This window comes from Mustelus asterias, chromosome 9, assembly GCF_964213995.1.
Source record: "Mustelus asterias chromosome 9, sMusAst1.hap1.1, whole genome shotgun sequence".
Taxonomy (NCBI): Eukaryota; Metazoa; Chordata; class Chondrichthyes; order Carcharhiniformes; family Triakidae; genus Mustelus; species Mustelus asterias.
In genome coordinates, this window is record NC_135809.1 from 100,313,816 (window position 1) to 100,339,425 (window position 25,610).

The 25,610-nt window shown below is 42.2% G+C and overlaps 1 protein-coding gene across 3 annotated transcripts in view; it reads right to left on the bottom strand.

The window, feature by feature from the left end:
- Positions 1-23,447, bottom strand: part of kmt5b (lysine methyltransferase 5B) — a 53,365-nt gene extending 29,918 nt beyond the window's left edge. For 2 of the 3 annotated variants that reach the window (XR_013498768.1, XM_078220674.1), the window contains exons 1-3: positions 22,968-23,447; positions 5,111-5,353; positions 278-431 (exon numbers count right to left, since the gene is read on the bottom strand). Coding sequence is in view for 2 of the 3 variants with exons in the window: in XM_078220674.1 (XP_078076800.1) it covers positions 278-431; positions 5,111-5,270 (314 nt within the window). In the remaining variant the exon portion in view is untranslated. The remainder of the gene's footprint in view (positions 1-277; positions 432-5,110; positions 5,354-22,967) is intronic. The other variant, XM_078220675.1, reaches the window with a different exon arrangement.
- Between the last annotated feature and the right edge of the window lie 2,163 nt (positions 23,448-25,610).

The following is a 25,610-nucleotide window of genomic DNA, read 5'->3' on the forward strand; positions in this document are numbered from 1 at the left end:
GTAGGAGGAACTGACATCGTCAGGCTCACCCCATTTCAGTCACACCTGCCTGCCAAACACGGAGCGTTATTGATGGCGGTCATCGAGAGGTCCGCGGCCCAAACCATCCCACCCTCCTGGTTGGAGGAGGATGTGAGGTGGTGAGCAACCTACAACAGGAAAAAAATGGGAGAAAAAAAAAAATAATTTTTGTATCGCATCCACAAATAGATTACAATTTACCGCTAATGCATCAGCAATCTATTTAGATTTGAAAACTGGAGTGGAGGATACTTGCCTGACATACCTGGTGTTCATTTTGTGCGTCTGGAAACCCAGATAGGGATCAAGGACTAAGCTTGTTGCTAGATCATCATTTTCACACAGCTCTTTGGCTGTCATTCCAGTGGAAGGTACATATCGAGAGCCATGACCCTCAAAACCCATCATGCCTAAAAAAAAACATATTGTGTTGGTTGTGCCTTAATTGGCATTTAGGAAAATAATTTGCATTTATATCACACTTTTCATGACCTCAGGACGTTACAAAGTGCTTCACTGAAGCATTTTTGAAGTGTGGACAGTTTAAATAATCTCAAGGATGCTAAATTTGAATTATTCTAATCAATTTGCCACTAAAACATGTTTCTGCTGTAATAAAAATCTAAATTCAGCCAGTACTGTTGTATATATATTTGTTTATATACAACAAGCCTTTCCTGTAAAACTTGTATCTCATTTCCATCATCAGTGCCATTCCTTGAATCAGCTTTCAAGTGGATGACATTTTTACAAACTGGAGTGGTGTTCTTGATGATAAAATATTCCAATAAACAAAGTCAAAGGAAAACTTAAGAATTAACCACTTGCATTAATGTCAATAATTGCCAGTAACATGCTCTATCAATTTTTACAGAATCCCATCTAGTTTCACAATCTTTTAAACATCAGATTGTTGACATGGATTTATCCATCAACATAAGGTAATCAAAAGGACAATATACTATCAATTAATACACATTTTACATCCAATCAGATCTTCTGCACAGAAAAAAATATTCACTTTTCCATTAAAGGTGCTTCCAAGCTGAAAGTAGCATTGCACAAAAACTACCAGATAACAACCAAAGATTGCAACAGTGCTTTCAAAATTATTTCATGAGTTGTGGGCGTTGCCGGCAAGGACATTTGTTGCCTATCCCCAATTGCCCTGGAAAAGATAGCAGTGAGCTACCTTCTCAAATTGTAGTCCACCTCCTGCAGGAATTCCCAGTGCAGTTTTTTTCTATTATTTCATGGGATTTGGTTGTCGCTGGCAAGGAGAGCATTTGCTGCCCCCCCACAGTTGCCCTTGAAATAGGCTCGTACGGCTACTTCAGGGGGAATTAGGCTGTTAACCACATTTCCGTGGGTCTGGAGTGACATACTGGCCTAACCAGGTAAAGACAGATTTCCTTCCTCAAAGACATTAGTGAACAAGATGTATTTTTATGGTCATAATACTGAGATTAGCTTTTATTAATTGAACTTAAATTCAACTGGCTGCCATAGTGAGATCTGAACCCGTATCCCAGAACATGAGCCTGGGCTTTGGATTGCCAGCTAAATGACACTAGTACTGCTCCACAATCTTCCCAGGAAGGGAGTACCAAGATTTTGATCCAGCAACTGAAGAAATGGTGATATAGTTCCAAGTCAAGATGGTGTGGGGCAGGGCAGAGTAATTACAGGTTGTGATGTTCTCAAGTATTTGCTGTCCTTGTCCTTCTAGGTGAAGAAGGTTGTGGATTTGGAAGGTGCTGATGAAGGAACTTTGGTGATTTGCTGCAGTGCATCTTGGAGATGGTACACACTGCGGACACTGTGCGTTGGTGGTGGAGGGAGTGTAAGTTGAAGGTGGTGAATGGGGTGCCAATCAAGCAAGCTGCTTTGCCTTGGATGGCGTTGAGCTTTGAATGTTGTTGGAGCTGTACTCATCCAGAGGAGAGTATTCCATCACACTCCTGACTTATGCCTTGCAGATGGCAGACAGACTTTGCGAAGCAAGGAGGTGAACTACTTTTCTCAGAATTTCCAGTCTATAATCTCCTCTCATAGCCACAGTATTTATATGGGCCAGTCAGTTTCTGGCCAGTGGTAATCCCCAGGATGTTGATAGTGTGGGATTCACAATGGTAACATCATTGAATGTCAACGGGTGATGGTTAGGTTCTCTCTTTTGATGATGGTCATTGCCTAGCACTGGTATGGTCTATCAGCCCAGACCCAATATTATCCTGGTCATGCTGGACACAGACAGATCAAGTATCTGAGTTCCAGATGGAACTGAACTTTATGCAATCATCAACAAATATCCCCACTTCTGACCGTATGATAGAGGAAAGATCATTGACCAAGTAGCTGAAGATTGCTGGGCCTAGGACACTACCCTGTGGAACTCCTGCAACAATGTCTTGAGACGGAAATGATTTGTCTCCAACAACCACAACCATTTTGCTTTGTGCTAGGTACGGCTCTTTCTCTCTCCCCCTCCCGCCCCCCCCAAGGGCTTCTGGATGGTTCACTCAGTCAGATACTGTCTTGGTGTCAAAGTCAGTCACTCTCACCTCACTTCATTTGTCTATGTTTGGGCCATGCTGTAAAAGGTCAGGAGCCAAACCCTAACTGAGCAGTTTATTTCCTATTCCTAAGTACCACTTGACTGGGTTTCCTCGGTGCTTCAGTTTCCTCCCACAGTCCAAAGATGTGCAGGTTAGGTGGATCAGCCCCTTAGTGTCCCAAAATGTGTAGGTCAGGGGGATTAGAGGGGTAAATACATGGGTATGTGGGGACGAGCCTGGGTGGAATGCTCTATCAGAGGAGAGTCGATGCAGACTCAAATGGGCCAAATGACCTTCTCCTGCGCTGTAGGGAGTCTATGATGATTCTATTACTGCACTGCCAACAACACCTTCCATCACTTTTCTGATAACCGAGAGGAGGATAATACATCAGTATTTGGCTGGATTGGATTTGTCCTGCTTTGTGCAAATAGGACATACCTGGGCAATTTTCCACATTGTCAGGTAGATAGTGGTGTTGCAGCTGTACTGAAACAAGAGGTATTGGTCTACTGGTAATGTCACTGGACTAGTAATCCAGAGGCTCAGTCTAATGTCCTGGGGACATGGAATCAAATCCTACCTTGGAAGCTAGTAGAATTTAAATTCAATTAAAATAAATCCAGAATAGAAAGTTAGCCTGAGTAATGGTGCCCATGAAATTATTTTAAAGATTTTGTTTTTTTTATTCATTCAAGGAATGTGGACTTCGCTGACTCGGTCAGCATTTACTGTCCATCCCTAATTGCCTTCAAGAAGGTAGTGATGAGCTGTCTTCTTGAACCCCTGCAATCCATATGATGTAGGCAAAACCATAGTGCACTTAGGAAGGGAGTTCCAGGATTTTGACCCAGCGGCAGTAAAGGAATTGTGATACATTTCCCAGTCAAGAGAGCATGCGGCTTGGGAAGAGAACTTCCAGGTGGTGATGTTCCAATACATCTGCTGCCCTTTTCTTTTTAGATTGTAATAGTTGTGGTTTGGAAGGTGATGTCTAAGAAGTTTTGGAGAGCTCCTGCAGTGCATCTTGCAGAATTAAGAGTGCATTAGAAGCAGTTAAGAGAAGGTTCACTTGACTAATACCTGGGATGCAGGGATGAAGGTTAGACAGGCTAGGCCTGTATCCGCTGAAGTTTAGAAGATTGAGCGGTGATATGATTGAACCTTATTGGGCAACACGGTGGCACAATGGCGAGTACTACTGCCTCACAACACTAGCAAGTCAGGTTCCTGAGGAGACTTGGCAGGGTGGATGCTGAAAAGATGTTTCCTTTGAGTAACAGACTGGAACTAGGAGACAAAGTTTAAAAGTAAGGGGCCTCCCAATAAAGACAGATAAGAAAAAATGTTCTCTATCAGAGGGTCGTGAGTCTTTGGAATTCTCTTCCCCAGAGAAGGTGGTGGAAGGTGGAGGAAGGGAGGAAGGTGGAGGAAGGGAGATAGATAGATAGATTCTTGACTAATAAGGGAGTCAAAGGATATTGGAATAGGCAGAACGTGGAATGGAGGTCACAATCAGATCAACCATGATATTAGTGAATAGATTGGGTGCCAAATGGCCTACTCAGGTTCCCAATTTATATGTTCGTATAGAATAGCTTGGCTAGGGACATGGCTAGTTCTGGAGCACAAATCTTCAGTAATATTGCCAGTATGTTGTCAGGCTCTTTAGTTTTTGCAGCATCCAGTGCCTTCAGCAGTTTCTCGATATCAATGGAATTAATCAAATTGGCAGAAGATTGGCATGCGATGCTGGGGACCTTAGAAGGAGGCCAAGATGGATCATCCAATCAGCACTTCTGGCTGAAGATGGTTGAAAATGCGTCAGCCTTGTCTTTTTCAGCGACAGCAAGGATATTTGTGGATCCATGTCCTCCTATTAATTTTTAAACCATCTACTACCATTCACAACTGGGTAGAATCATAGATTCTATGATTCCAACTGGGTGGGGCAAGCTTGCAGAGTTTTGCTCTGATTCACTGGTTGTGGAATAGTCAGCTCCGTCTATCGCATGCTGTTTGGCTGGCAAGTAGTTGTAGTTCATCTGGTTAACAAATTTTTAGCTATGCCTGGTGCTGCTCCTGACATGCCCCTTTGCACCATCAAGCCAAAGGATCAACCCTGGTTCCATGAAGAGTGAGGTCACAGTTTTAAATCTATTCCATTTAGCATGGTTGCAGTACAACACAACACAATGGGGGAGCATGCTCAAAGTAAAGACAGGACTTTATATTCACAAGCACTGTTCGGTGATCACTCCTACTTGCATCGTCACGGACAGATACATCTGCAACAGGTAGATTAGTAAGGACAAGATCCAGTAGTGGAGAATTATGTCCTTAAAAACCACTTTGTATATAAAGGAGGGAAACAAATTTATAGTCAATTGTCCTCATCACAATCCCAAGAATTTGTGGCAGTCTTTCACTTCAAATTAGTGAATAAATTGTAAATACAATACATTAAGGTAGTTAGTTGCTTTGGCTTTGTTCAATTCCTAAACCAGTCACATAAAAATCAAGTCACTTACGGGTGCTACGTTTTCCAAGTGCGATTCTTGTGTTGGTCCTTGAGTTTCCCCTTCCAGAGTGTTGTAGTTTGGTTTGACTTTGATGTTCATTGGAGAACCTTCCTGCATTTTTCCTGCTGCCATTTACGAACATATTCCTCGTTTCGCCCAACCACTTCATACCCACAAATGACTTGAAGCTGTTGCATTTAGTCTACATCAGGACAAGGCAGCTTTTCTTTACAATGAATTCTGATCTTCTCTCTGTTGAAGCAAATAAATTGTATTAATACTACTATAGGAACTAGCTTAGTTCGATACTCGACAAAACAGACACAACATTTTGTTAAAGACTATTACGAATTACCCACAAAAATTTGAACAGCCAAGAATTTTCTCTTCATGAATGTTCAGTGTTACTCAGACAAACTTATGAAATAGAAGCAGAAGTTAGCCATTCGGCCCCACAAGCCTGCTTCGCCATTCAATAAGGTCATAGCTAATCAGTCTGCATTTAGAGTTCCACATTCCCATTCATTGTTATCCTGGCAAAGCAACACCTCCTTCTCTCAGGTCAGAGAGAACAATGCACTTCTCTCTCAGCATAAAGAGGGTCAATCCCCACCCTCACATAGCAGTGGATAGTCAACTGGGTGATGTTACATATGTTGCCTGTTCCTATCTGGAAACATGCTGATGCACGGGTCAAGATCATAGTCATGGCCACCCTCTTCACCATTTGCAAAACTATTTTTGCCTAATTCACAGGTTTCAGGTAAGGAAATGCTCCCAGAAGATCCATGGTAGATGAGGCCTCCTGATGAGAGCTCTCCTCCCCCACCTCTCTCCATAAAAACCTGTTCTCTTCCATGCTGCTTCAGCACAAACTCCCTCTCACGTTAAAGACCAATGAAGATACTACAGTAACTGTGACTGGGAGCAAGTTGACTAATGTATTAGGGCTAAAAGTAGCCATGTCCTGTTTTAACGCCCATCCAGCACTTTTATCCTTTTGTCAAAAGCAGTACATCAAATTGTCTAAACACTACGGTATACAACTGTAACTTTATAGCTGGAACTTATAACTCTTCAGTTTACGAAGGTTGAACATTGATTCAAAGGAAGCTCAATTTCATAGTAGAATGCAAAGCATACGGAGTGCCAGATATAATGAAGTGTCTCGTTCACATTTACTGTTCGTAACAGTGAAGTGAAGTAATATTGGGAACTGGCAGTAAGAAAAACAGAATATTTTAAACTGCATGTGTAAACAAGATGGCAGATCGAAGGGAAAAAGTAACCAGAAAGAAGAGGGATCACCTGGCGATATACTTGTAAACCTTGAAATGTACAACTAATTAAAATTGTCAGGTTTCTACATTTATTCAAAAACTTGCTTTTGAGGAAGTCAGTACCGAGAACTCAGTTCAAGGTGAATATTATTTTTTTGCTACTCTCTATATGCATTACCATTGCTGAATCTCCCACTATCATCATTTTGGGGTTACCTTGCCTGGATGAGTGCAACTCTATCAACATTCAAAAAGCTTGACATCATCCACAACAAAGCAGCCCACTTGATTGGCACGCCAAACACCAACTTCAACATTCACTCCCTCTACCGACACACAGTACCATCTAAGATACACTGCTGCAACTCACCAAGGCTCCTTCAACAACACCTTCCAATTCCACCACCGCTGCCATCGAGAAAGAAGATGACAGCAAATGCATGGGAACACCACTACTTCCACAAAGACACATACTATCCTGACTTGGAACTGTAATCACTGTTCCTGGATCAAAATCTTGGAACTCCTTTCCTGACAGTACAGTGGGTAGACCTATGCCAGACAGACTGTAGCAATTTAAAGGAGGCAGCTCACCACCACCTTCTCAAGTGCAACTGGGGATGGGCAACAAATTCTGGCCTAAGATAGGAAGTAGGAGCAGAAGTAGGCAAATTGAATGGCGGAGCAGGTTCGATGGGCTCAATCAGATCAAGGCTGATCTATCCCTGATTTCAAATCTACCTCCCCACCTGTTCCCCATATTCCCTTATTTAAATTATAAATATATCCATCCCCTTTTTGAAACCATTCAACGATTCAGACTACATTTCATATACCTCGATCAGATCCCCTCTCATCCTTCTAAACTCCTGCAAGCATAAGCCCAATCTCTTCATACATCAACCCTTTCATCCCCGGAATCAATCTGGTGAACTCCCTCTGAACTGCCCTCAATGCCACCACATCCTTCCCCAAATAAGGAGACCAAAACTGGACACAATTAGCACTGCTGCCTCACAGCGCCAGGTACCTGGGTTCGATTCCCATCTTAGGTTAGTGTGTGTGGAGTTTGCACGTTCTCCTCGTGTCCGCATGGGTTTCCTCCAGGTGCCTCCCACAGTCTGAAAGGCGTGCTAGTTAGGTACATTGACCCAAACAGGCGCCCGAATGTGGTGACAAGGGGAATTTCACAGTAATTTCATTGCAGTGTTAATGTAAGCCTTACCTGTGACTAATAAATAAACTTTAGATGTGATCTCACCAACACCCTATACAATTGTAACAACACTTCTCTACTCCAATCATCCCATTTGCCTTTTTTATTACATGCTGCACCTGCATACCAACTTTCTGCAATTAAAAAAAACTAATTAAATAGTATAGGAGACCAGTGTATTTTGCTATTAATATTTATAGTGGAAATCTACCACCAGGGACTGTATAGCTAATTATAACCTAAAATTTTAAGTGTTTTATTTGTAAATAAATTCATTAGTGGTTTCAATGTCAGTCAGTGGGGTAAAGTGCTTTGTCCGTGAGATGTGGGAGATCTATGAAGCTTCATGCGTTCCGGACAACTACATCTGCAGGAAGTGCACCCAAATGTAGCTCCTTAAAGACCTCATGGATCGGTTGGAGCAGCAGTTGGATGCACTTAAGAGCATGCACTTAGGAGCATCACTGCTATGTGAGGGCGGGGATTGACCCTCTTTATGCTGAGAGAGAAGTGCATTGGCAGAAAGCATCATAGACGTGGTCATACCCAAGGTGCAGATAGATAGATGGGTGACCGCTAGAAAGGGCAGGTAGTCAGTGCAGGAATCCCCTGTGGCTATCCCCTTCTCTAACACATATACTGTTTTGGGGGGAGGGGTGGAATAGCCTATCAAGGGAAAACAGCAGCAGCCAGGACAGTGGCACCACGACTGGCTCTGTTGTTCAGCAGGAAGGGTCAAGGCGCAGAAGAGCGATAGTTATAAGGGATTCTATAGACAGGGGTGCAGACAGGCGTTTCTATGGCCAGGAAAGAGACTCCAGGATGGTATGTTGCCTCCCTGGTGCCAGGGCCAAGGAGATCTCTGAAAGGGCACAGGACATTCTGAAAGGGGAGGGTGAACAGCCAGTTGTCATGGCACACATTGGTACTAACAACTTAGGCAGGAAGAGTGACAAGGTCCTGCAAGTGGATTCAGGAAATTAGGAACTACGTTAAAAAAGACTTCTAGGGCTGTAATCTCAGGATTACTTCCTGTGCCACGTGCCACAGAGACTAGGAATAAGAAGATAGTGCAACTAAACCCGTGGCTAAAGAGCTGGTGTAGGAGGGAGGGGTTCAGATATCTTGATCATTGGGATCTCTTCCAGGACAGGTGAGACCTGTACAAGAAGGATGGGTTACACCTAAACTGGAGGGGCAGCAATATCCTGGCAGGTAGGTTTGCGAGAATGACTCGAGACGGTTTAAACTAGTGTGGTCGGAGGGTGGGAACCAGAGTAATAGGTCAGCAGGAGAAATAGCTGAGGGAGAGCTACAGACTAAGAACAGTAAGATTAAGAGGAAGAGCAGGCAGGGAGTAGCTGATCAGACCAGCAGCCCTGCTGTGTTCAAGTGCATTTGTTTCAATGCGAGGAGTATAACAGATAAAACAGATGAACTTAGAGCTTAGATTAGTGCTTGGAACTATGATTTTGTTGCTATTACAGAGACTTGGTTGAAAGAGGGACAAGATTGGCAACTAAACACTCCAGAATTTAGATGCTTCAGGCAGGATAGAGGGGGATGTAAAAGGGGTGGGGAAGTTGCATGACTGGTTGAGAATATCACATCTATACTGAGGGAGGACGCTTCAGAGGGTTCAGACAGCAAGGCAATATGAGTAGAGCTCAGGAATAGGAAGATGCAGTGACAATATTGGGGGTTTATTACAGGCCTTGCAACAGCCAGCCAGAGACAGGAGGTGCAGAAATGCAGACAGATTTTGGAAAGATTCAAAAACAAAAGGGTTGTTGTAGTGGGCGATTTTAACTTTCCCTATATTGACTGGGACTCACTGCTAGGGACTTGGATGGGGCAGCATTTGTAAGGAGCATCCAGGAGGGTTTCTTGAAACAGTATGTAAATAGCCCAACTCAGGAAGGAGCCATACTTGACCTGGTATTGGGGAATGAGCCTGGCCAGGTGATTGAAGTTTCAGTAGGAGAGCATTTCAGGAACAACATTCGTAATTCCCTAAGTTTTAAGGTGCTTGTTGATAAGGACAAGAGTGGCCCTCGTACAAAGGTGTTAAATTGGAGGAAGACTAACTACAGTAGGCAGGATCTGGAGTGTTTAGATTGGGGGAGGCTGCTTAAGGGTAGGTAAATCAACACCCGACATGTGGGAGTCTTTCAAATGTCAGTTGATTGGAATTCGGGACTGGCATGTACTGGGAACCCTGGATAACGAGGGATATTATGAGCCTTGGCAAAAAGAAAAAGGAAGGCATTCATAAGGTCTAAAAGGCTTAGGACAGATGAAGCCCTTGAAGAAAAGAAAAAAGTAGGAATGAACTTAAGGAAGCAGTTAAGAGAGCTAAAAGGGGTCATAAAAAGTCCTTGGCAAACAGGATTAAGGAAAATCCTATGGCATTTATACGTATGTAAAGAGCAAGAGGGTAGCCAGGGGAAGGGTTGGTCCACTCAAAGATAGTGGAGGGAATCTTGTTAGAATGTAACCAGTGACAAATTTGTCTTGGATGTAATGTGACCAATGGGAACAAGATGCAAGGGTCAACTGACCCAGTAAAACACAGAACCAATCACAGAGTAATGTAATGATCAGCTGACCAACTGATTCACTATAAATAAGGAACTATGTCGAATTGTGGGAGTTTGGAGTGGCCCAGGGCGAGGCCCCAAGTTTGGAGTAATGAAATTTCTTTATTAAACCCTTTCTTTGATTTATAAGTTGGAGTAAGTTTTGTTGTTGTTTCATTAGCTGCATTTTGAAGAGTTCCTTCTGAAGAAACAAATCTATGCATGGAACCAGAAGAAATGGGCGAGATACTAAATGAATACTTTGCCTCAGTATTCACCAAAGAGAAGGACTTGGTGGATGATAAGCCAAGGGTGGGGTGTGTGGATATTCTGGTCATGTCGAAATCAAAAAGGTAGTGGTGTTGGGCGTCTTAAAAAGCATTAAAGTAGATAAGTCCCCAGGGCCTGATAGGATCTACCCCTGAATACTGAGGGAGGCAAGGGAGGAAATTGCTGGGGCCTTGGCAGAAATCTTTGTATCATTGGCTACAGGTGAAGTTCCAGAGGACTGGAGAATAGCCAATGTTGCTCCATTGTTTAAGAAGAACAGCAGGGATAATCCAGGAAATTATAGGCTGGTGAGCTTTACGTCAGTGGTAGAGAAATTAGTGGAAAAGATTCTTAGGGACAGGATTTACTCGCGTTTGGAAACAAATGGACTTGTTAGTTATAGACAGCATGGTTTTGTGAAGGGGAGGTCATGCCTCGCTAACTTGATCGAGTTTTTCGAAGAAGTGACAAAGATGATGGAAAGGCAGTGGTGTTGTATACATGGACTTCAGTAAAGCCTTTGACAAGGTACGTCATGGCAGATTGGTATGAAAGGTGAAGTCACGCGGGATCAGAGGAAAGCTGACAAGATGGATACAGAGCTGGCTTGGGCATAGAAGACAGAAGATAGCAGCAGAGGGGTGCTTTTCTGAACGGAAGGCCGTGATTAGCGGTGTTCCACAGGGATCAGTTCTGGGACCATTATTGTTCATAGTATATATAAATGATCTGGAGGAAAATGTAGCTAAAGAACAATACAGCACAGGAACAGGCCCTTCGGCCCTCCAAGCCTGTGCCGCTCATGTGCCCAACTAGACCATTCGTTTGTATCCCTCTATTCCCAGTCTGTTCATGTGGCTATCTAGATAAATCTCAAATGATCCCAGCGTGTCAGCCTCAATCACCTTGCTTGGCAGTGCATTCCAGGCCCCCACCACCCTCTGTGTAAAATACGTCCCCCTGATTAAGTCTGATTAAGTTTTCAGATGACAAAAATTGGTGGAGTTGCGGATAGTGAAGAGGATTGTCAGAGGATACAGCAAGATAGAGATCGGTTGGAGACTTGGGTGGAGAAATGGCAGATGGAGTTTAATCTGGACAAATGTGAGGTAGTGCATTTTGGAAGGTCCAATGCATGTAGGAATTATACAGTAAATGCTAGAACCCTTAGGAGTATTGACAGGCAGAGAGATCTGGGCGTACATGTCCACTGATCACTGAAAGTGGCAACGCAGGTGGATAAGCTAGTCAAGGCAGCATACAGCATGTTTGCATTCAGCGTTCGGGGCATTGAGTATAAAAATTGGCAGGTCATGCTACAGCTGTACAGAACCTTAGATAGGCCTAATTTGGAATATTGTGTACAATTCTGGTCGCCACACTACCAGAAGGATGCAGATGCTTTGGAGAGGGTACAGAAGAGGTTTACCAGGATGTTGCCTGGTCTGGAGGGTATTAGCTATGAGGAGAGGTTGGATAAAATAGTTTGTTCTCACTGGAACAATGGAGGTTGAGGGGTGACCTGATAGAGGTTTACACGACTGAGTGGAATGGACAGAGTGGATAGTCAGAGGCTCTTTCCTTTCATAGAAAAGTCAAGTACTGGGGGACATAGGTTTAAGGTGCATGGCGAAAAGTTTAGAGGAGAGAGGGTGGTGAATGTCTGTAAGACGCTGCCCAGGGAAGTGGTGGGAGCAGGTATGATAGCGGCATTTAAGGGGCATATAGACAAATACATGAATAGGATGGGAATGAAAGGATACCAACTCCATGAGGGATAGTTCCCCAACTATTCAAAATAGCGCACAGAATCTTTTACACTTGTGTAAATGAGGCCTTCGTTTAATGTTTCACCCAAAATATTGCACCTAAAATAGTGTTGTGCTCCCTCGCTACTACACTGGAATGTCAGCCTGGATTTTGTACTCTATTCAAAAAGTGATTTAGTTATGAGTGACATATTTTCCAGGAATGTTATATTTCTCAAATCCTGCTGTTATGATGTTTACAAAGCAGCAAATATGTAACATTGCAGGAATTACGATTATAGAGGTTTGTCACTTGGGAGAAAAAAGGTGTCACTTATTGCTAATGCTTGAAAAAAGTTATTGGTGGTGCACACAGTTGTAGAATTTTTTTATTATTTCATGGGATGTAGGCATTGATGGTTAGTGATATTTCAAAATTCCTTGGATTCTGGTTAGGTCCCGGTGGATTGGAAATGTGCGAATGTGGCACTCTTATTCAAAAAGGAAGAGACAAACTAACCTTGCTGTGAGTGTGTTTATATCTTTTCCTACCATTATATCCAATCCCACCAACATCTTTGCTCTGATGAAGCGTCATCCAGACTGAAAACATGAGCTTAGCAGGTCTCTACATCTCTCCACAGATGCTGTCAGACCTGCTGAGGTTTTCCAGCATTTTCTGTTTCAGATTCCAGCATCCGCAGTGCCCTCAACCTCAATCATTTTGGTTTATCTTTTCTGTATTGTTTCAATACTGACAAACTTTTTGTAATTTCCTTGTCTCACTTTCGACCCACATTCCTCCTCCCATGTTTCAACTCTACCTTCTCTGTTAGTCATCCCTGGAAAAACGACTCCAATTCACTTACAACATCCCAACTGTGTTGCCTTTGATCGCAATTGCTGAAGCTACTGATTTGCTCAACTATATCCTCATCTCCATATTTGGTGCCCTAGACTAAACAAAATCTCTCACCCAGACTGGTTCCCTCTTTTCCCTACCTTAATCCAAGGGGAAAAGAGTTGAAGAGATATGGTGGACAACCGATTTAGCTCTTCCATCCAAGAATTGAAAGGTAACCCCCGGGGCTTTTTATCTGCACTGTCAACTGCCCTTGTAAGCCCCTGTCCCCTACAAAGTCACCTCCATTAATAAATGCAAGGAGCTCTTGGACTTCTTTGTCACTAAAAATCAAAACCGGCCAGCCGATCAGCTGCCTTTGCTGTTTCTTTTCCTTCCACTTGCCCATCAAGCCAAAATGTCTCTAAGCCTCCCTGATTTCACATCTTTGTTTCTAATTTCTTTTATATACCTTCAAAAGATCATCTTGCCCACAGCACCCACCACCTGTTCCACTGAACCTATTCCCATGTCACTGATAGTCATGTTAGCTGTCCTCTTTAGTTGTCCCGCTCTCCTTCAAATGTGCAATCATCACCTCTCTCCTCACAAAGCCAAACCTTCGCCACACTTGCCTTGCAAATGACTGCACCATATACAACCTCCTTTTCCTCTCCAAGGCCCCTACTCTCTGCCTTCTGCCAGTCAGCCAATCTTCTATCCATGCCAGTATTCAATCAACCTTCATAATTACTTGCTGTACCGACATATCAGCCTTTTGTGACTCATGCAATGCAATACCTAGATTTCTCTGCACCTTGGAGTTCTGCAGTCGCTCTCCATATAGGTAACTTTTTTTTATTCTTCCTGCCAAGTGATCAACTTTACGTTTGCCCACATCATATTCCATCTCCCAGCTTTTGCCCACTCACTCAATGCATCCATATCCATCTGCAACCTCATGGTTTCTTCACAACATACATTCCTCCTATCTTCAAGATGTCTACAAATTTACCTACCATGCCTTCACTCCCCTCATCTCAATCATTGATACAAACTGTAAAATGTTGAGGCCCTAGCATAGACACCTACAGGACTCCACTCATCACATCTTACCAATCAAAAAAAGACACATAATGCAAACTCTTCTGACAACCTGCCATCTTCTCTCCATGATATGTTACTCACGATAGCATGAGCTTTTATTTTCCACACTAACCTTTGATGCGGCATCTTATCAAATGCCTTCTGGAAATCCAAGTATAGTATATCTACAGGCTCCCCTTCATTTACAGCGCATGATTTCCCAAAGAACATGACTTCTCTTTCACAAAACCATGCAGAATCTTCCTAATTACCTTGAGTTTTTTTAACTGACCAGCTACACACAATAATGATCAATTCTAACACCTTACCCAAGACACACATCAAGCTAACTAGCCTATGTTGTGTTTTTTAAACATCACTCCCCTCCAGTCTAATGAGTCTCTGCAGAATCTAGCAAATTTTGGAAAATGAACACCAACACATCTATCTCATCAGCCACTTCTTTTAAACCCTCGGATGAAGTTCATCTGGACTTGTCAGCCCCACTACTCTGTCAGTTTGCTCAGTACCACTTCTCTAGTGATTGTAATTTCACTACGTTCCACTCTCTCTCTCCCACCTCCTGGTTTACAGCTATTACTGGAATATTTTTTGCATCCTCCATAGTGAAGACAGAGGCAATAAATTTGTTAATTCTGCCATTTCCTTATTGTTGACTTAATTCCCCATTGTCACTCTCCAGAGGACCAACACTCACTTTATTTAAACTTAGCCTTTTTAAATACCTATAGAAATTCTTATTTGTTTTTACATTTCAAGCTAGCTTTCTCTCATACTCTAGTTTCTTTCTCCTGATTAATCTTTTTGTCATTCTCTGCCATTCTTCTGATCATCTGACCTGCCACTCATCTTTTGCACAGTTATGTTTTTTCCTTGTTTGGTACTTTCCTTAACTTTAGTTAATCCCCTATGTTGGGTTTGTCCCTTGGAATAAATATATTACTGAGAGAAAAATTGAGTGTATTCTGATGTGTTCTTTTAAATATCTGCGACCACTTTCCTATTGACCTATCCTCTCACTTTGCATCCCAGTTCACTTTAGCTAGCTCAGCTTTCATGCCCACACAATTGCCCTTATTTAAGTTTAAAATATTGGACTTAGTCCCACCCTTCTCCCTTTCAAACTGGATGCAAAATTCAATCATATTGCGGTCGCTGCCATCCAGGAATACCTTTACTGAGGTCATGAATTAATCCTTTAGCATTACCAAGTCTAATGTAATCTGCTCTCTGGTTGGTTCCAGATTGAGAGACTCTAAGTCACTGTCTTGAAGCTACTACTGCCAATGCAATTTTTGCAGTTTATATACAGATTTAAATCACCCATGCTATCATTTTATCAGAAGCACCCAATATTATTTCTTGTATTCCAGTTCCCACATTGTGGCTACTATTAGGTGCTTGTAGACCACTCTCACAAAGGACTTCTTTACCCAATTTCTTTCTCTACCAAACCAATTCAAACCCTGATTTGCTGAACCAAACTTATCTCTATTACACCAACACCATCCTTAATTAACAGTGCTACCACTCCATCTTTACCTAGATTACTATTCTTCTTAACAAGCAGACAAAGTTCCTCACTCTCACTACCAGGATACTAGTGATTAGCATTCTATGGCTTTCATTTTAAAAACTGCAAAATTCATCCCATCATAATCTAAATGTTTATTGTACACACAACAATCTGTTAAATACAGATTTGAAATCTTAGACTGACTTTTCCCTCTTATTTGCAAAGACCTTTATTATTGCAGAATGCTTCTTTCAAATTTGCCAATAGATTAAGGAATACACCAATCTGCTCCCAAAAATTCAAAGAGCTGAAACAATTTTATAGCCAATGATTTAAAATTAAGCAACATAAATAACAGGGTAGGAATTTAGTACCTTACATCAGGGAATTTGAGTTTAAGCATCTTGTATTAAAATCTAACTTCTTTACAAGGCAAGCAAGCCCGGGAAGAATCAAATTACTTCAAAACACAATGTATATTTCCTTAGGAGCTAAAGTAATGTGGGAAGTTGCAATGTGTTACTAAAGAACGTACTGATGGGACAACTAAACATGCAGTGGTTGAAGTGCAGTCATGTCCCCCAGTGATAACACATTTTTATCAGATTATTCAACAACAAAGATATTTTATTGAATACACAACTGAAACTCCAGTAAGTGATCTACATACATTTTATATTTTTGAAATTATCTCTATATATACACACACTTATTTGGTCAGGAGAGAGACCATTATGCTTTCTCACGGCACAACGTTGTTTCTAACTATACTAAATCATGACAGGTCAGTTGTATGGTCATAAAGATATAAATACTGTGGATAAAAGAGCAGGTCAGAGGCTAGGAATCCTGTGGCAATTGACGCACCTCCTGAATCTCCAAAGCCTTTCCATCATCTACAATTCACAAGTCAAGCGTGTGATGGAATGCTCTCCATCTAAAAGTTGGTACCCAGGTTGACAGGGTTGTTAAGAAGGCGTACGGTGTGTTAGCTTTTATTGGTAGAGGGATTGAGTTTCGGAGCCAGGAGGTCATGCTGCAACTGTACAAAACTCTGGTGCGGCCGCATTTGGAGTATTGCGTACAGTTCTGGTCGCCGTATTATAGGAAAGATGTGGAAGTAAGTGTTGGAAAGGGTGCAGAGGAGATTTACCAGGATGTTGCCCGGTATGGTGGGAAAATCGTATGAGGAAAGGCTGAGGGGCTTGAGGTTGTTTTCGTTAGAGAGAAGAAGGTTAAGAGGTGACTTAATAGAGGCATACAAGGTGATCAGAGGATTAGATAGGGTGGATAGTGAGAGCCTTTTTCCTCAGGTGGTGATGGCTAACACGAGGGGACATAGCTTTAAATTGAGGGGTGAGAGATATAGGACAGATGTTAGAGGTAGGCTCTTCACTCAGAGAGTAGTAAGGGCTTGGAATGCCCTGCCTGCAGCAGTAGTGGACTCGTCAACATTAAGAGCATTCAAATGGTTATTGGATAAACATATGGATGATATTGGAATAGTGTAGATTAGAGGGGCTTTAGATTGGTTCCACTGGCCGGCGCAACATCGAGGGCCGAAGGGCCTGTACTGCGCTGTAATGTTCTATGTTCTATCTGCCTGGATGAGCGCAGCTCCAAAAACACGGAAGAAGCTTGACACCATCCAGGACAATGCAGCCCACCTGATTGGCACCTCATCTACAATTTAAATATTCACTCCCTCCACCACCGACCAACAGTGGCAGCAGTGTGTACCATCTACAAGGTGCACTGCAGGAACTCACCAAGGCTCCTTAGGCAGCACCTTCCAAATCCACGACTGCTACCATCTAGAAGGACAAGTGCAGCAGATAACTGGGAACACCACCACCTGAAGGTTCCCCTCACCATCCTAACTCAGAAATATCACCATTCCTTCACTGTCGCTGGGTCAAAATCGTGAAACTCCCTCCCTAACAGCACAGTGAATGCACCTACACATTAGGGACTGCAGCAGTTCAAAAAATACAGCTCACCACCACTTTCACAAGGGCAACTAGGGATGGTAATTAAATGCTGGCCGAAACAGTGACCCCATAAATGGATAGAAAAAAACAGAAACCAGGTGAAAAGGGAAGCTTTTTGAAATCTTGGCTTATACATTTTTAAAAGTAACAACCGAAGAGGAAGTTTCTCCAACATTGTTTGTGGGGGTTTGTACCAATTACAAACAAAAACAGAAAACTGTACATCATTCATTCACTGCTTGTGGGACGACTTGGTGCACAAATTCAGTGTCATTTTTTGGTACACCTGTCAAGTTTTGGATTCAGAGGACCTCTACAAATCAGCCAATGTTTTATTTTAAACTGAGAAATATTATTACTGTTTTCAACATTAAAATACCTGTCCTCGTCATGAGATATCTTGTTTTACACAAACATACACTGCAAATCAATGTTTATTTTTTCAACTCTAACTTTACGGAAACAAGAGATTCAGTGCATGTTCACTGTATTACTGAACAATCTAAGAAACTACTTCAAAAACAATAATTATAAATAGAAGCTTGCATCGCTGCAATACAAGCTTCTTCATAAGTCACACATCGATGCCGATAACATTTTTACTCCAGCAGGTTAAACTATTAAAACTCAGATGGCTATTAGCACAATCTATTAACTTCCAAGTGTACTTTTTAAGCACACACCTGAAGTTACTGCAGCTAAACAGAGTATTAAAGCAACATTAACTGATATTTTTTATGGACATTGCTCTGAATAACCATGTATTCTTTACTAGAAAGCAGTTTATTTCAACAAACAGTTATAAACAAATATATAGGAACAGGAGTAAGCCATCCAGCCCTTCAAGCTTGGTCCATTTTCACAGCTGATATGTACCTTGGCTCCATATCTTTTTATAGACTTGGCTAACAAAAATCTAATAATCTCAGATTTTAAAATGAGCAAACATCTACAATTTTTGCGTTTAATAGATGTGGTGTCAGCTATTGAATTTGCACACGAGTCCAACAAATAGCAAACCCATACAACATTTCTGATGGTGTTGGTTAAAGGAGAAAAATTTGCCAGGGCATTGGCAGAATTCACCCTTCTTTGGATATGATGGAATCTTGTATTTCCACCCAAGCAGGAACACTAGTTTTTGATTTAACATCTGATCTGCAAGTTAGCACCATTAATACATGGCTCAGAACTGCTCCTGAAAGATCAGTCTATGTGATCAATTGCAAAGTGGGAACACACAATCTTTTAATTCAGAGTCGAGTGCTGCTAACTGAATTAAGATGACATTCTACCTGGGGAGTTTGCGTTGTCTACCAATAGAACTAGCATTCAAATCTGCATCCCTACCCAAATCAATGCATGAAGCATGTGTTTCACATTTCATAATCATTAACCAACTCAACGTAAAGGAATAACAAATACTAGCCCATTACTGAACAACTCTGGATTCAGCTCTTTAAAATGACACCACCTATATATAAATAAAAGATACTTTCATTTATATTGTGCCTTTCACCACCTCAGGACATCCCACAGCACATTACAACCACGAAGAGACAATATCCAGGTTTGGACTGGCAAGTAGCAAGTAACATTCATGCAAAGCAAATGCCAGGCAATGACCATCACCAATAAGAGAAACTCTAACCACCGCCCCATAACATTCAATGGTGTAACCATCACTGAATCCCCCACTGTAAACATTCTTGGGTTACCATTGACCAGAAACTCAACTGGACTCACCACAAACACAGTGGCCACAAGAACAGCTCAGAAGCGAGGAACACTGTGGCAAGTAACTCACCTCCTGACTCCCCAGAGCCTATCCACCATCTACAACTCACAAGTCAGGAGTGTGATGGAATACTCCCCCCTTGCTTGGATGAGTGCAGCTCCAACAATACTTAGGAAGCTTGACACCATCCTGGACAAAGCAGCCCGCTTAATTGGCACCACATCCACTTCCTCCACCACCGACGCTCAATAGCAGCAGTATACACCATCTACAAAATGCACTGCAGCAATTCACCAAAGATTCTTAGACGGCACCTTCCAAACACACAACCACTTCCATCTCGAAGGACAGCAGACACATGGGAACACCACTATCTGCAAGTTCCCCTCCAAGTCACTCACCATCCTGACTTGGAAATATATTGCCGTTCCTTCACAGCCGCTGGGTCAAATTCCTGGAACTTCCTCCCTAATGGCACTGTGGGTTAACACAGTAAGAAGTCTCACAACACCAGGTTAAAGTCCAACAGGTTTATTTGGTAGCAAAAGCCACTAGCTTTCAGAGCGCTGCTCCTTCGTCAGGTAAGTGGGAGTTCGAACTCCCTCTTACCTGACAAAGGAGCAGCGCTCCGAAAGCTAGTGGCTTTTGCTACCAAATAAACCTGTTGGACTTTAACCTGGTGTTGTGAGACTTCTCACTGTGTTTACCCCAGTTCAACGCCGGCATCTCCACATTGTGGGTTAACCCACGGAACATGGACTGCAGCGATTCAAGAAGGCAGCTCAGCACCACCTTCTCAAGGGCAACTAGGGATGGGCAATAAATGCTGGCCAGCCAGCAACATCCATGTCCCACGAATGAATAAAAGCATAATTTTCCACAATGTCTATATAATTAAAACTCAAACATTTCTGGATTCAGCTCTTTAAAATGACATCACCTATATAGAAATAAAAGATACTTTCATTTATATTGTGCCTTTCACCACCTCAGGACATCCCAAAGCACATTTCAACAACTCTTCATGGCTGTATTGTGGTCACTCTTACAATGTAGGAAATGCTGTAGCCAATTTGTGCTCAACAAGTGCCCACAAAGTAATCTGATAATGACCAGATAATCTATTTTAGAGATGTTAGTTGAGGAATAAATGTTGCCTAGGATGTCAGGAGAACTCCTGCTGTTTTCCAAATACTGCCATGGATCACTTACTTCCACCTAAGAGAGCGGACTTGGCTTAACATCTCATCTGAAAGGTGGCTCAACAGTGCAGCACACACCCTCAGTACTGCTCTCGGGTGTCAGCCTGAATTATATCTGAAGTCTCTGAGGAAAGTCTTAAACCTACAACTTTCTGTTTCAGGAGAATGCTACCACTGAGCCAAGGCTGACAATGATTCCCAGTTCTCACAAGACAGAAACATACAGATAGGCTATTTGGTCCATCACCGCTCATCAATCCTGAAGGATCCGAATACCACTCATTCATCACAAACATTCAACTGCTCTTTAAATAGTTCCAGTAAAGTTGATTCCATGTAATTACTCTCTGGATGCATTCCTTACTCTCCAGAACAATTCCTGAGATCATAGGATCATAAGAATCCCTACAGTACAGAAGGAGGCCATTCTGCCCATCGATCCTGTACTGATGACAATCCCACCCAGGCCCAATTCCCATAAACCCAAACATTTACCTTGCTAATCACCCTGACACTAGGGTCAATTTAGCATGGCCAATCAATCTAACCTGCACATCTTTGGACTGTGGCAAGAAACTGGAGCACCCGGAGGAAACCCACGCAGACACAGGGAGAAAGCGCAAACTCCACACAGACAGTGACCGGAGGCTGGAATTGAACCTGGGTCCCTAGCGCTTGAGGCAGCCACCATGCCACCTAGATCAGTCCTAAATATATTTTCATAAAACCAGTGCATCATCTAAGATTATCCTATGATTTAGGATGTAGCCATCTATGTTCAGATTTGTTCTATAGTTTACTCTTACGTACAAGCTTCTGAAGAGTTTTTGAAGGGTTGAAAAGAAATAAAATCGTTCAAGTCTTTGTTGACAATTAAGTCTTCTGCCAGCAACAATCTTGTTGCTTTTCTTGAAAGCAGTCAGTTACAGGACACGACATTCAAAAGGTAATCTGACCAAGCATTACATTTAAGCGTGACTTTCGCAAACTATTGTAAAATCCCCATGTTGAATTGGGTATGACATACCCAAAAGGTAATGTTAACTCAAGCGGGTACGAAATCGCAAACAATTCACTTATCTGGGAACCAACCAATGAATCCACTAGTTAAATGCTTCACCTCGATGTTCTTTATCACCTACAAGTTTCGTTTTAAAAATAGTTTAGACACATTAAGACATTGAAGTACATCTTCAAGAGTTGATCAGATCTGCCACATTTCGCAGTTTTATAATCGGGGATAGAAGGGGACAATACATATATTCCAAACACTTGGGCAAGAAAATAAAATGAAAAGTCACAGGGAAATTCTCTCCAGCAGCCGCAAAGTTGGCTGACCCTACCGCAGGAGACAGAAAAAAAACTCATTGTAGGCATTTATAAATATACTAACAGATCAGACAACATTGCTGGCTACATGGTGTACGCCGGTGTACTCTGGTGTACTCTTTACTACAGCAGGGTTTTTGTTTTACCCTTGACCTCAAGCACGAAGCACAGACGCACCAACATTGAGAGTTTGCAGTTCTCTCTCTCTCTTTTCTCCCCCTTGTGATAACTCACCGCCCCCTTCCGACTGAAATGGAAAGGAATCCTCAGCAATAAAACCCAAAGCTAGTTTCTGGACACTTCACAACAAGTGGAAAGAAACAGGGGGATAGAATAAAAAACCCTGAACGGGAATTTGCTTACAAGCAAACGGCCACGTTAAGATTTTTTTAAAAAGATAAAATGTTAAAAAGACTAAAGCTAGAAGTTAAAAGACGGAGTTAGCGGCATTTAATCCTATTTTCCAGAATGACAACCTTTCCCTTCTCCCTCCACCTGGCGGCGCATCTTTCTTTTAAAATTGCTTAGTCTCTTTAAATCGGCAAGATTATATAGATATTTATGACAAGGGATCGCAAGAAATTTAAACTTGCATCTGTCACTAAAACACACGGCAAAAAAAAGAAGAGGGGGGGAAGCGAAGAAGGGAAAAAAAATTGGCCGGAGAGAAACAAAAAAAAAGTTACCGCTGAAGAAACAAATTACAGCTGGGGGGGGGGGAAAAAAAGAATGGGAAGTGAAGTTAAAAGCGGTTCCATTTTGTGCGAGGGGGGAGAAGAGGGGAGCGAGAGAGATGAAAAAGAAATGTAAGAGGGAGGAACAGGAGGAGGAAAAAAAATATCCAGGCCGAGAGGAAAGCCTCGGTGTAAAGTGATTTCCAGGAAACAGGCTGGCAGCTCCCTCCCCTCCCTCCACACTGGCGTCGAAAACAATCCCCTCCCGTTCAAACGGCAGCCAAAATTAAACCAAAACAAAAAAAAAGTCACAAGGATGATGTTGTTTTTTAAAATACACACAAACCCGGCCACCATTTCTCACACCTTCCTTACCCCAACTTGGCTGCTCTTCTGCGACCAGACGGGGGCCAAACCAACATCAACACAGAAAAAGTCCCGAGTCGTCTTTTTTTTTCCTCCTTGTGTGTGTGTAGTAAAAAATTTTATATAAAAAATTTCTTTAAAAACCCTCTCGTTTCTTTTTTTTTTCTCTCTCTCCTCACTCTCTCTTCTTAAATCTTCCTCCCTTTCCTCAGGAGGAGCCGGGAATCTCCGTCCAAATTTGTGGGGGCAATCTCTAGAAAATTAACATGATAATCCAACATGGCGGCGGTGGCGGCCGGCGGGCTGACAGCGGCTCCCGCAGCGAGTGGCGAAGTAATCCCGCAGCCTCCCCCTTCCTCCAGCCTGCCTGCCTCCCTCCTCTCTCTCTCCCCTCCTCCTCCTCCAACCTCTCTCTCCCCCCTCTTTACCCCCGCCTTCCCTCCACCAAACTACCCCACACACCCTCTCCACCCCACACAAAAAAAACACAACCTCCAACTCTACAATACCCAGGCCGGCAAACACACAGAAAATAAAAAGGGGATTTGTTTTTTTTCTCTCTTTTTTTTACCGATTGATGTTCGAAGCCAGGGCGCGGCTTGCCTGTCTTTTTTTTAAATTATCAATTTAAATCCCCTCTCATTCAAGCCGCGGATGTATACAAAAAAAAGTCCCTCTCTCTCTCCTCTCTCTCTCTCTCCAAACAATTCATTTCCCTTTAACATCGCACACCATGATGACAAGATAGCTCATCCTCAAGCCCCAGCTCCTCGTCAAGCTCCAGCTCCTCTCCCCACTTTCCCATCAACACATCCCTTCACTTCAAATGTGTCCATCCATATATTTAAAAACACAAGTATTTTGGGGGTGGGGGGGTGTTTACAGCAGCACACTCCCCATTGCCACGTTTGGAAACTTGAGTCAACAAATAAAGACTGCTTATGTTCTATTTTTAATATGTTCTGTTAGGGTATTATTTCTCCCTCCTTCCTCACCCACTGTTGGTTTGCACTGTTACAAAAGTAAACGAAACCCCATCAGCAGCAGCAGTCTCATGGGGAACCAGGATTTAGAGGAAGGGGGAAATCAATTATCACAGCAAAGAAAGTCCACCAGAACCAAGGGGTTTGTTTTGTCCTTACATTATTAAACGAATTAAAATTGCAAATAAGTTAGGACACGCTCACACAATTACTGTGACCGAAGAAGCTCGCACACTTAGTCATCGGTGCCACTGTTACATCTTAGGGAATGGGCACTGTTGTGAGCTTTAAAGTGACATTGAGTTATTTCCTCATCGAGCGAGGTGTATGGGTTTGGTCTAATATTGATAATGTAGTATTGTTAAAATAAATATTACCTCTTTATGCTTTCTTTATAAAGTTGCTGTCAGTTTTCAAAAATGCACTTCATTCATATCTTCCATGATGTGTCCTGAAGTTAATGAAACGTGTTTTAAGAGAAAAGGAATAGCTTTTCTTTCTTCCCTTCCTAGTACCGGAACTCTTATTAAAGTTAGAGGATATTAGTCAATGGAGAGATTGATCCAAATAAATAAATGCATACATTACAAAAAAAGCTCAATATTTATCTGGCTGAGGCAGACAGGTGATGAAGAGGCATATCTAGAAGCCAGAAAAAGGTGACCAAAAAGTTGATAAAAGGAGGGGGAGGTCAGGGAGGGGAGCAAACTAGCCAGGAATATAAAAATGGGCCATAAGAGCTTTTAAAAGGATATAAAAGGAAGCAATTAAAGTAAATGTTTGTCCCTTAGAGGCGACAAAAAAAATTATCACAGGGAATGAAAATATGGCAGAAATGTTAATTGAACAAATATTTGGTGTCGATCTTCGCAATAAAAGACACAAATTACTTGCAAGAAATAAAGAGTAACCAATGGGCTAACAATAATGCGATATTTCAAGTATTCAATATCAAGAAACCAACAAATCCCAGGTTCTGATGGCCACACTTAAGAGTTCTAAAAGAGAGCTGCACAGATAATGGGTACACTGGTTATGGATTTTCTAAAATCCTCCAGTTTCTAGAATGATCCCAGCAGATTTGAAGTTAGAAAATGTAACACTGCTATTCCAGAAAGAAGAGAGAGAGAAAATAGGAACCGACAACCCAGATAGGTTGACATCAACCATCAACTAAATGTTGGAATCTATTATTAAGCAAGTCTTAACAGTGTACTTAGAAACTCATAATATGGTCATACAGAGTCAACATGGTTTTTCAAAAGGAAAATCATGTTATAGATTCATGGAGTTATTACGGCACAGATGGAGACCATTCAGCCCATGGCAACTCTCTGTAGAGCAATCCAATTAGTCCCATTACACTACTCTATACCCATAAACCTGTAAGTTAATTTCCCTCAAGTGCCCATCCAATTTCCTTTTGTAATTATTCAACATCACTGCTTCTACCACCCTGGTGAGCAACAAGTTTCAGGTCATTCCCATTTGCTGTGTAAAAAAGTTTATCCTCACATCCCCTTGCGTCTCTTGCCCCAAACCTTAAATCTGTGTCTCCTTGTCATCAGCTAATGGGAACAGCTTTTCTAAGCCTGTCATAATTTTGTATGCCACTCTCAAATCTTCCTTCAATCTCCTTTGCTCCAAGAAGAACAATCCCATCTTTTCC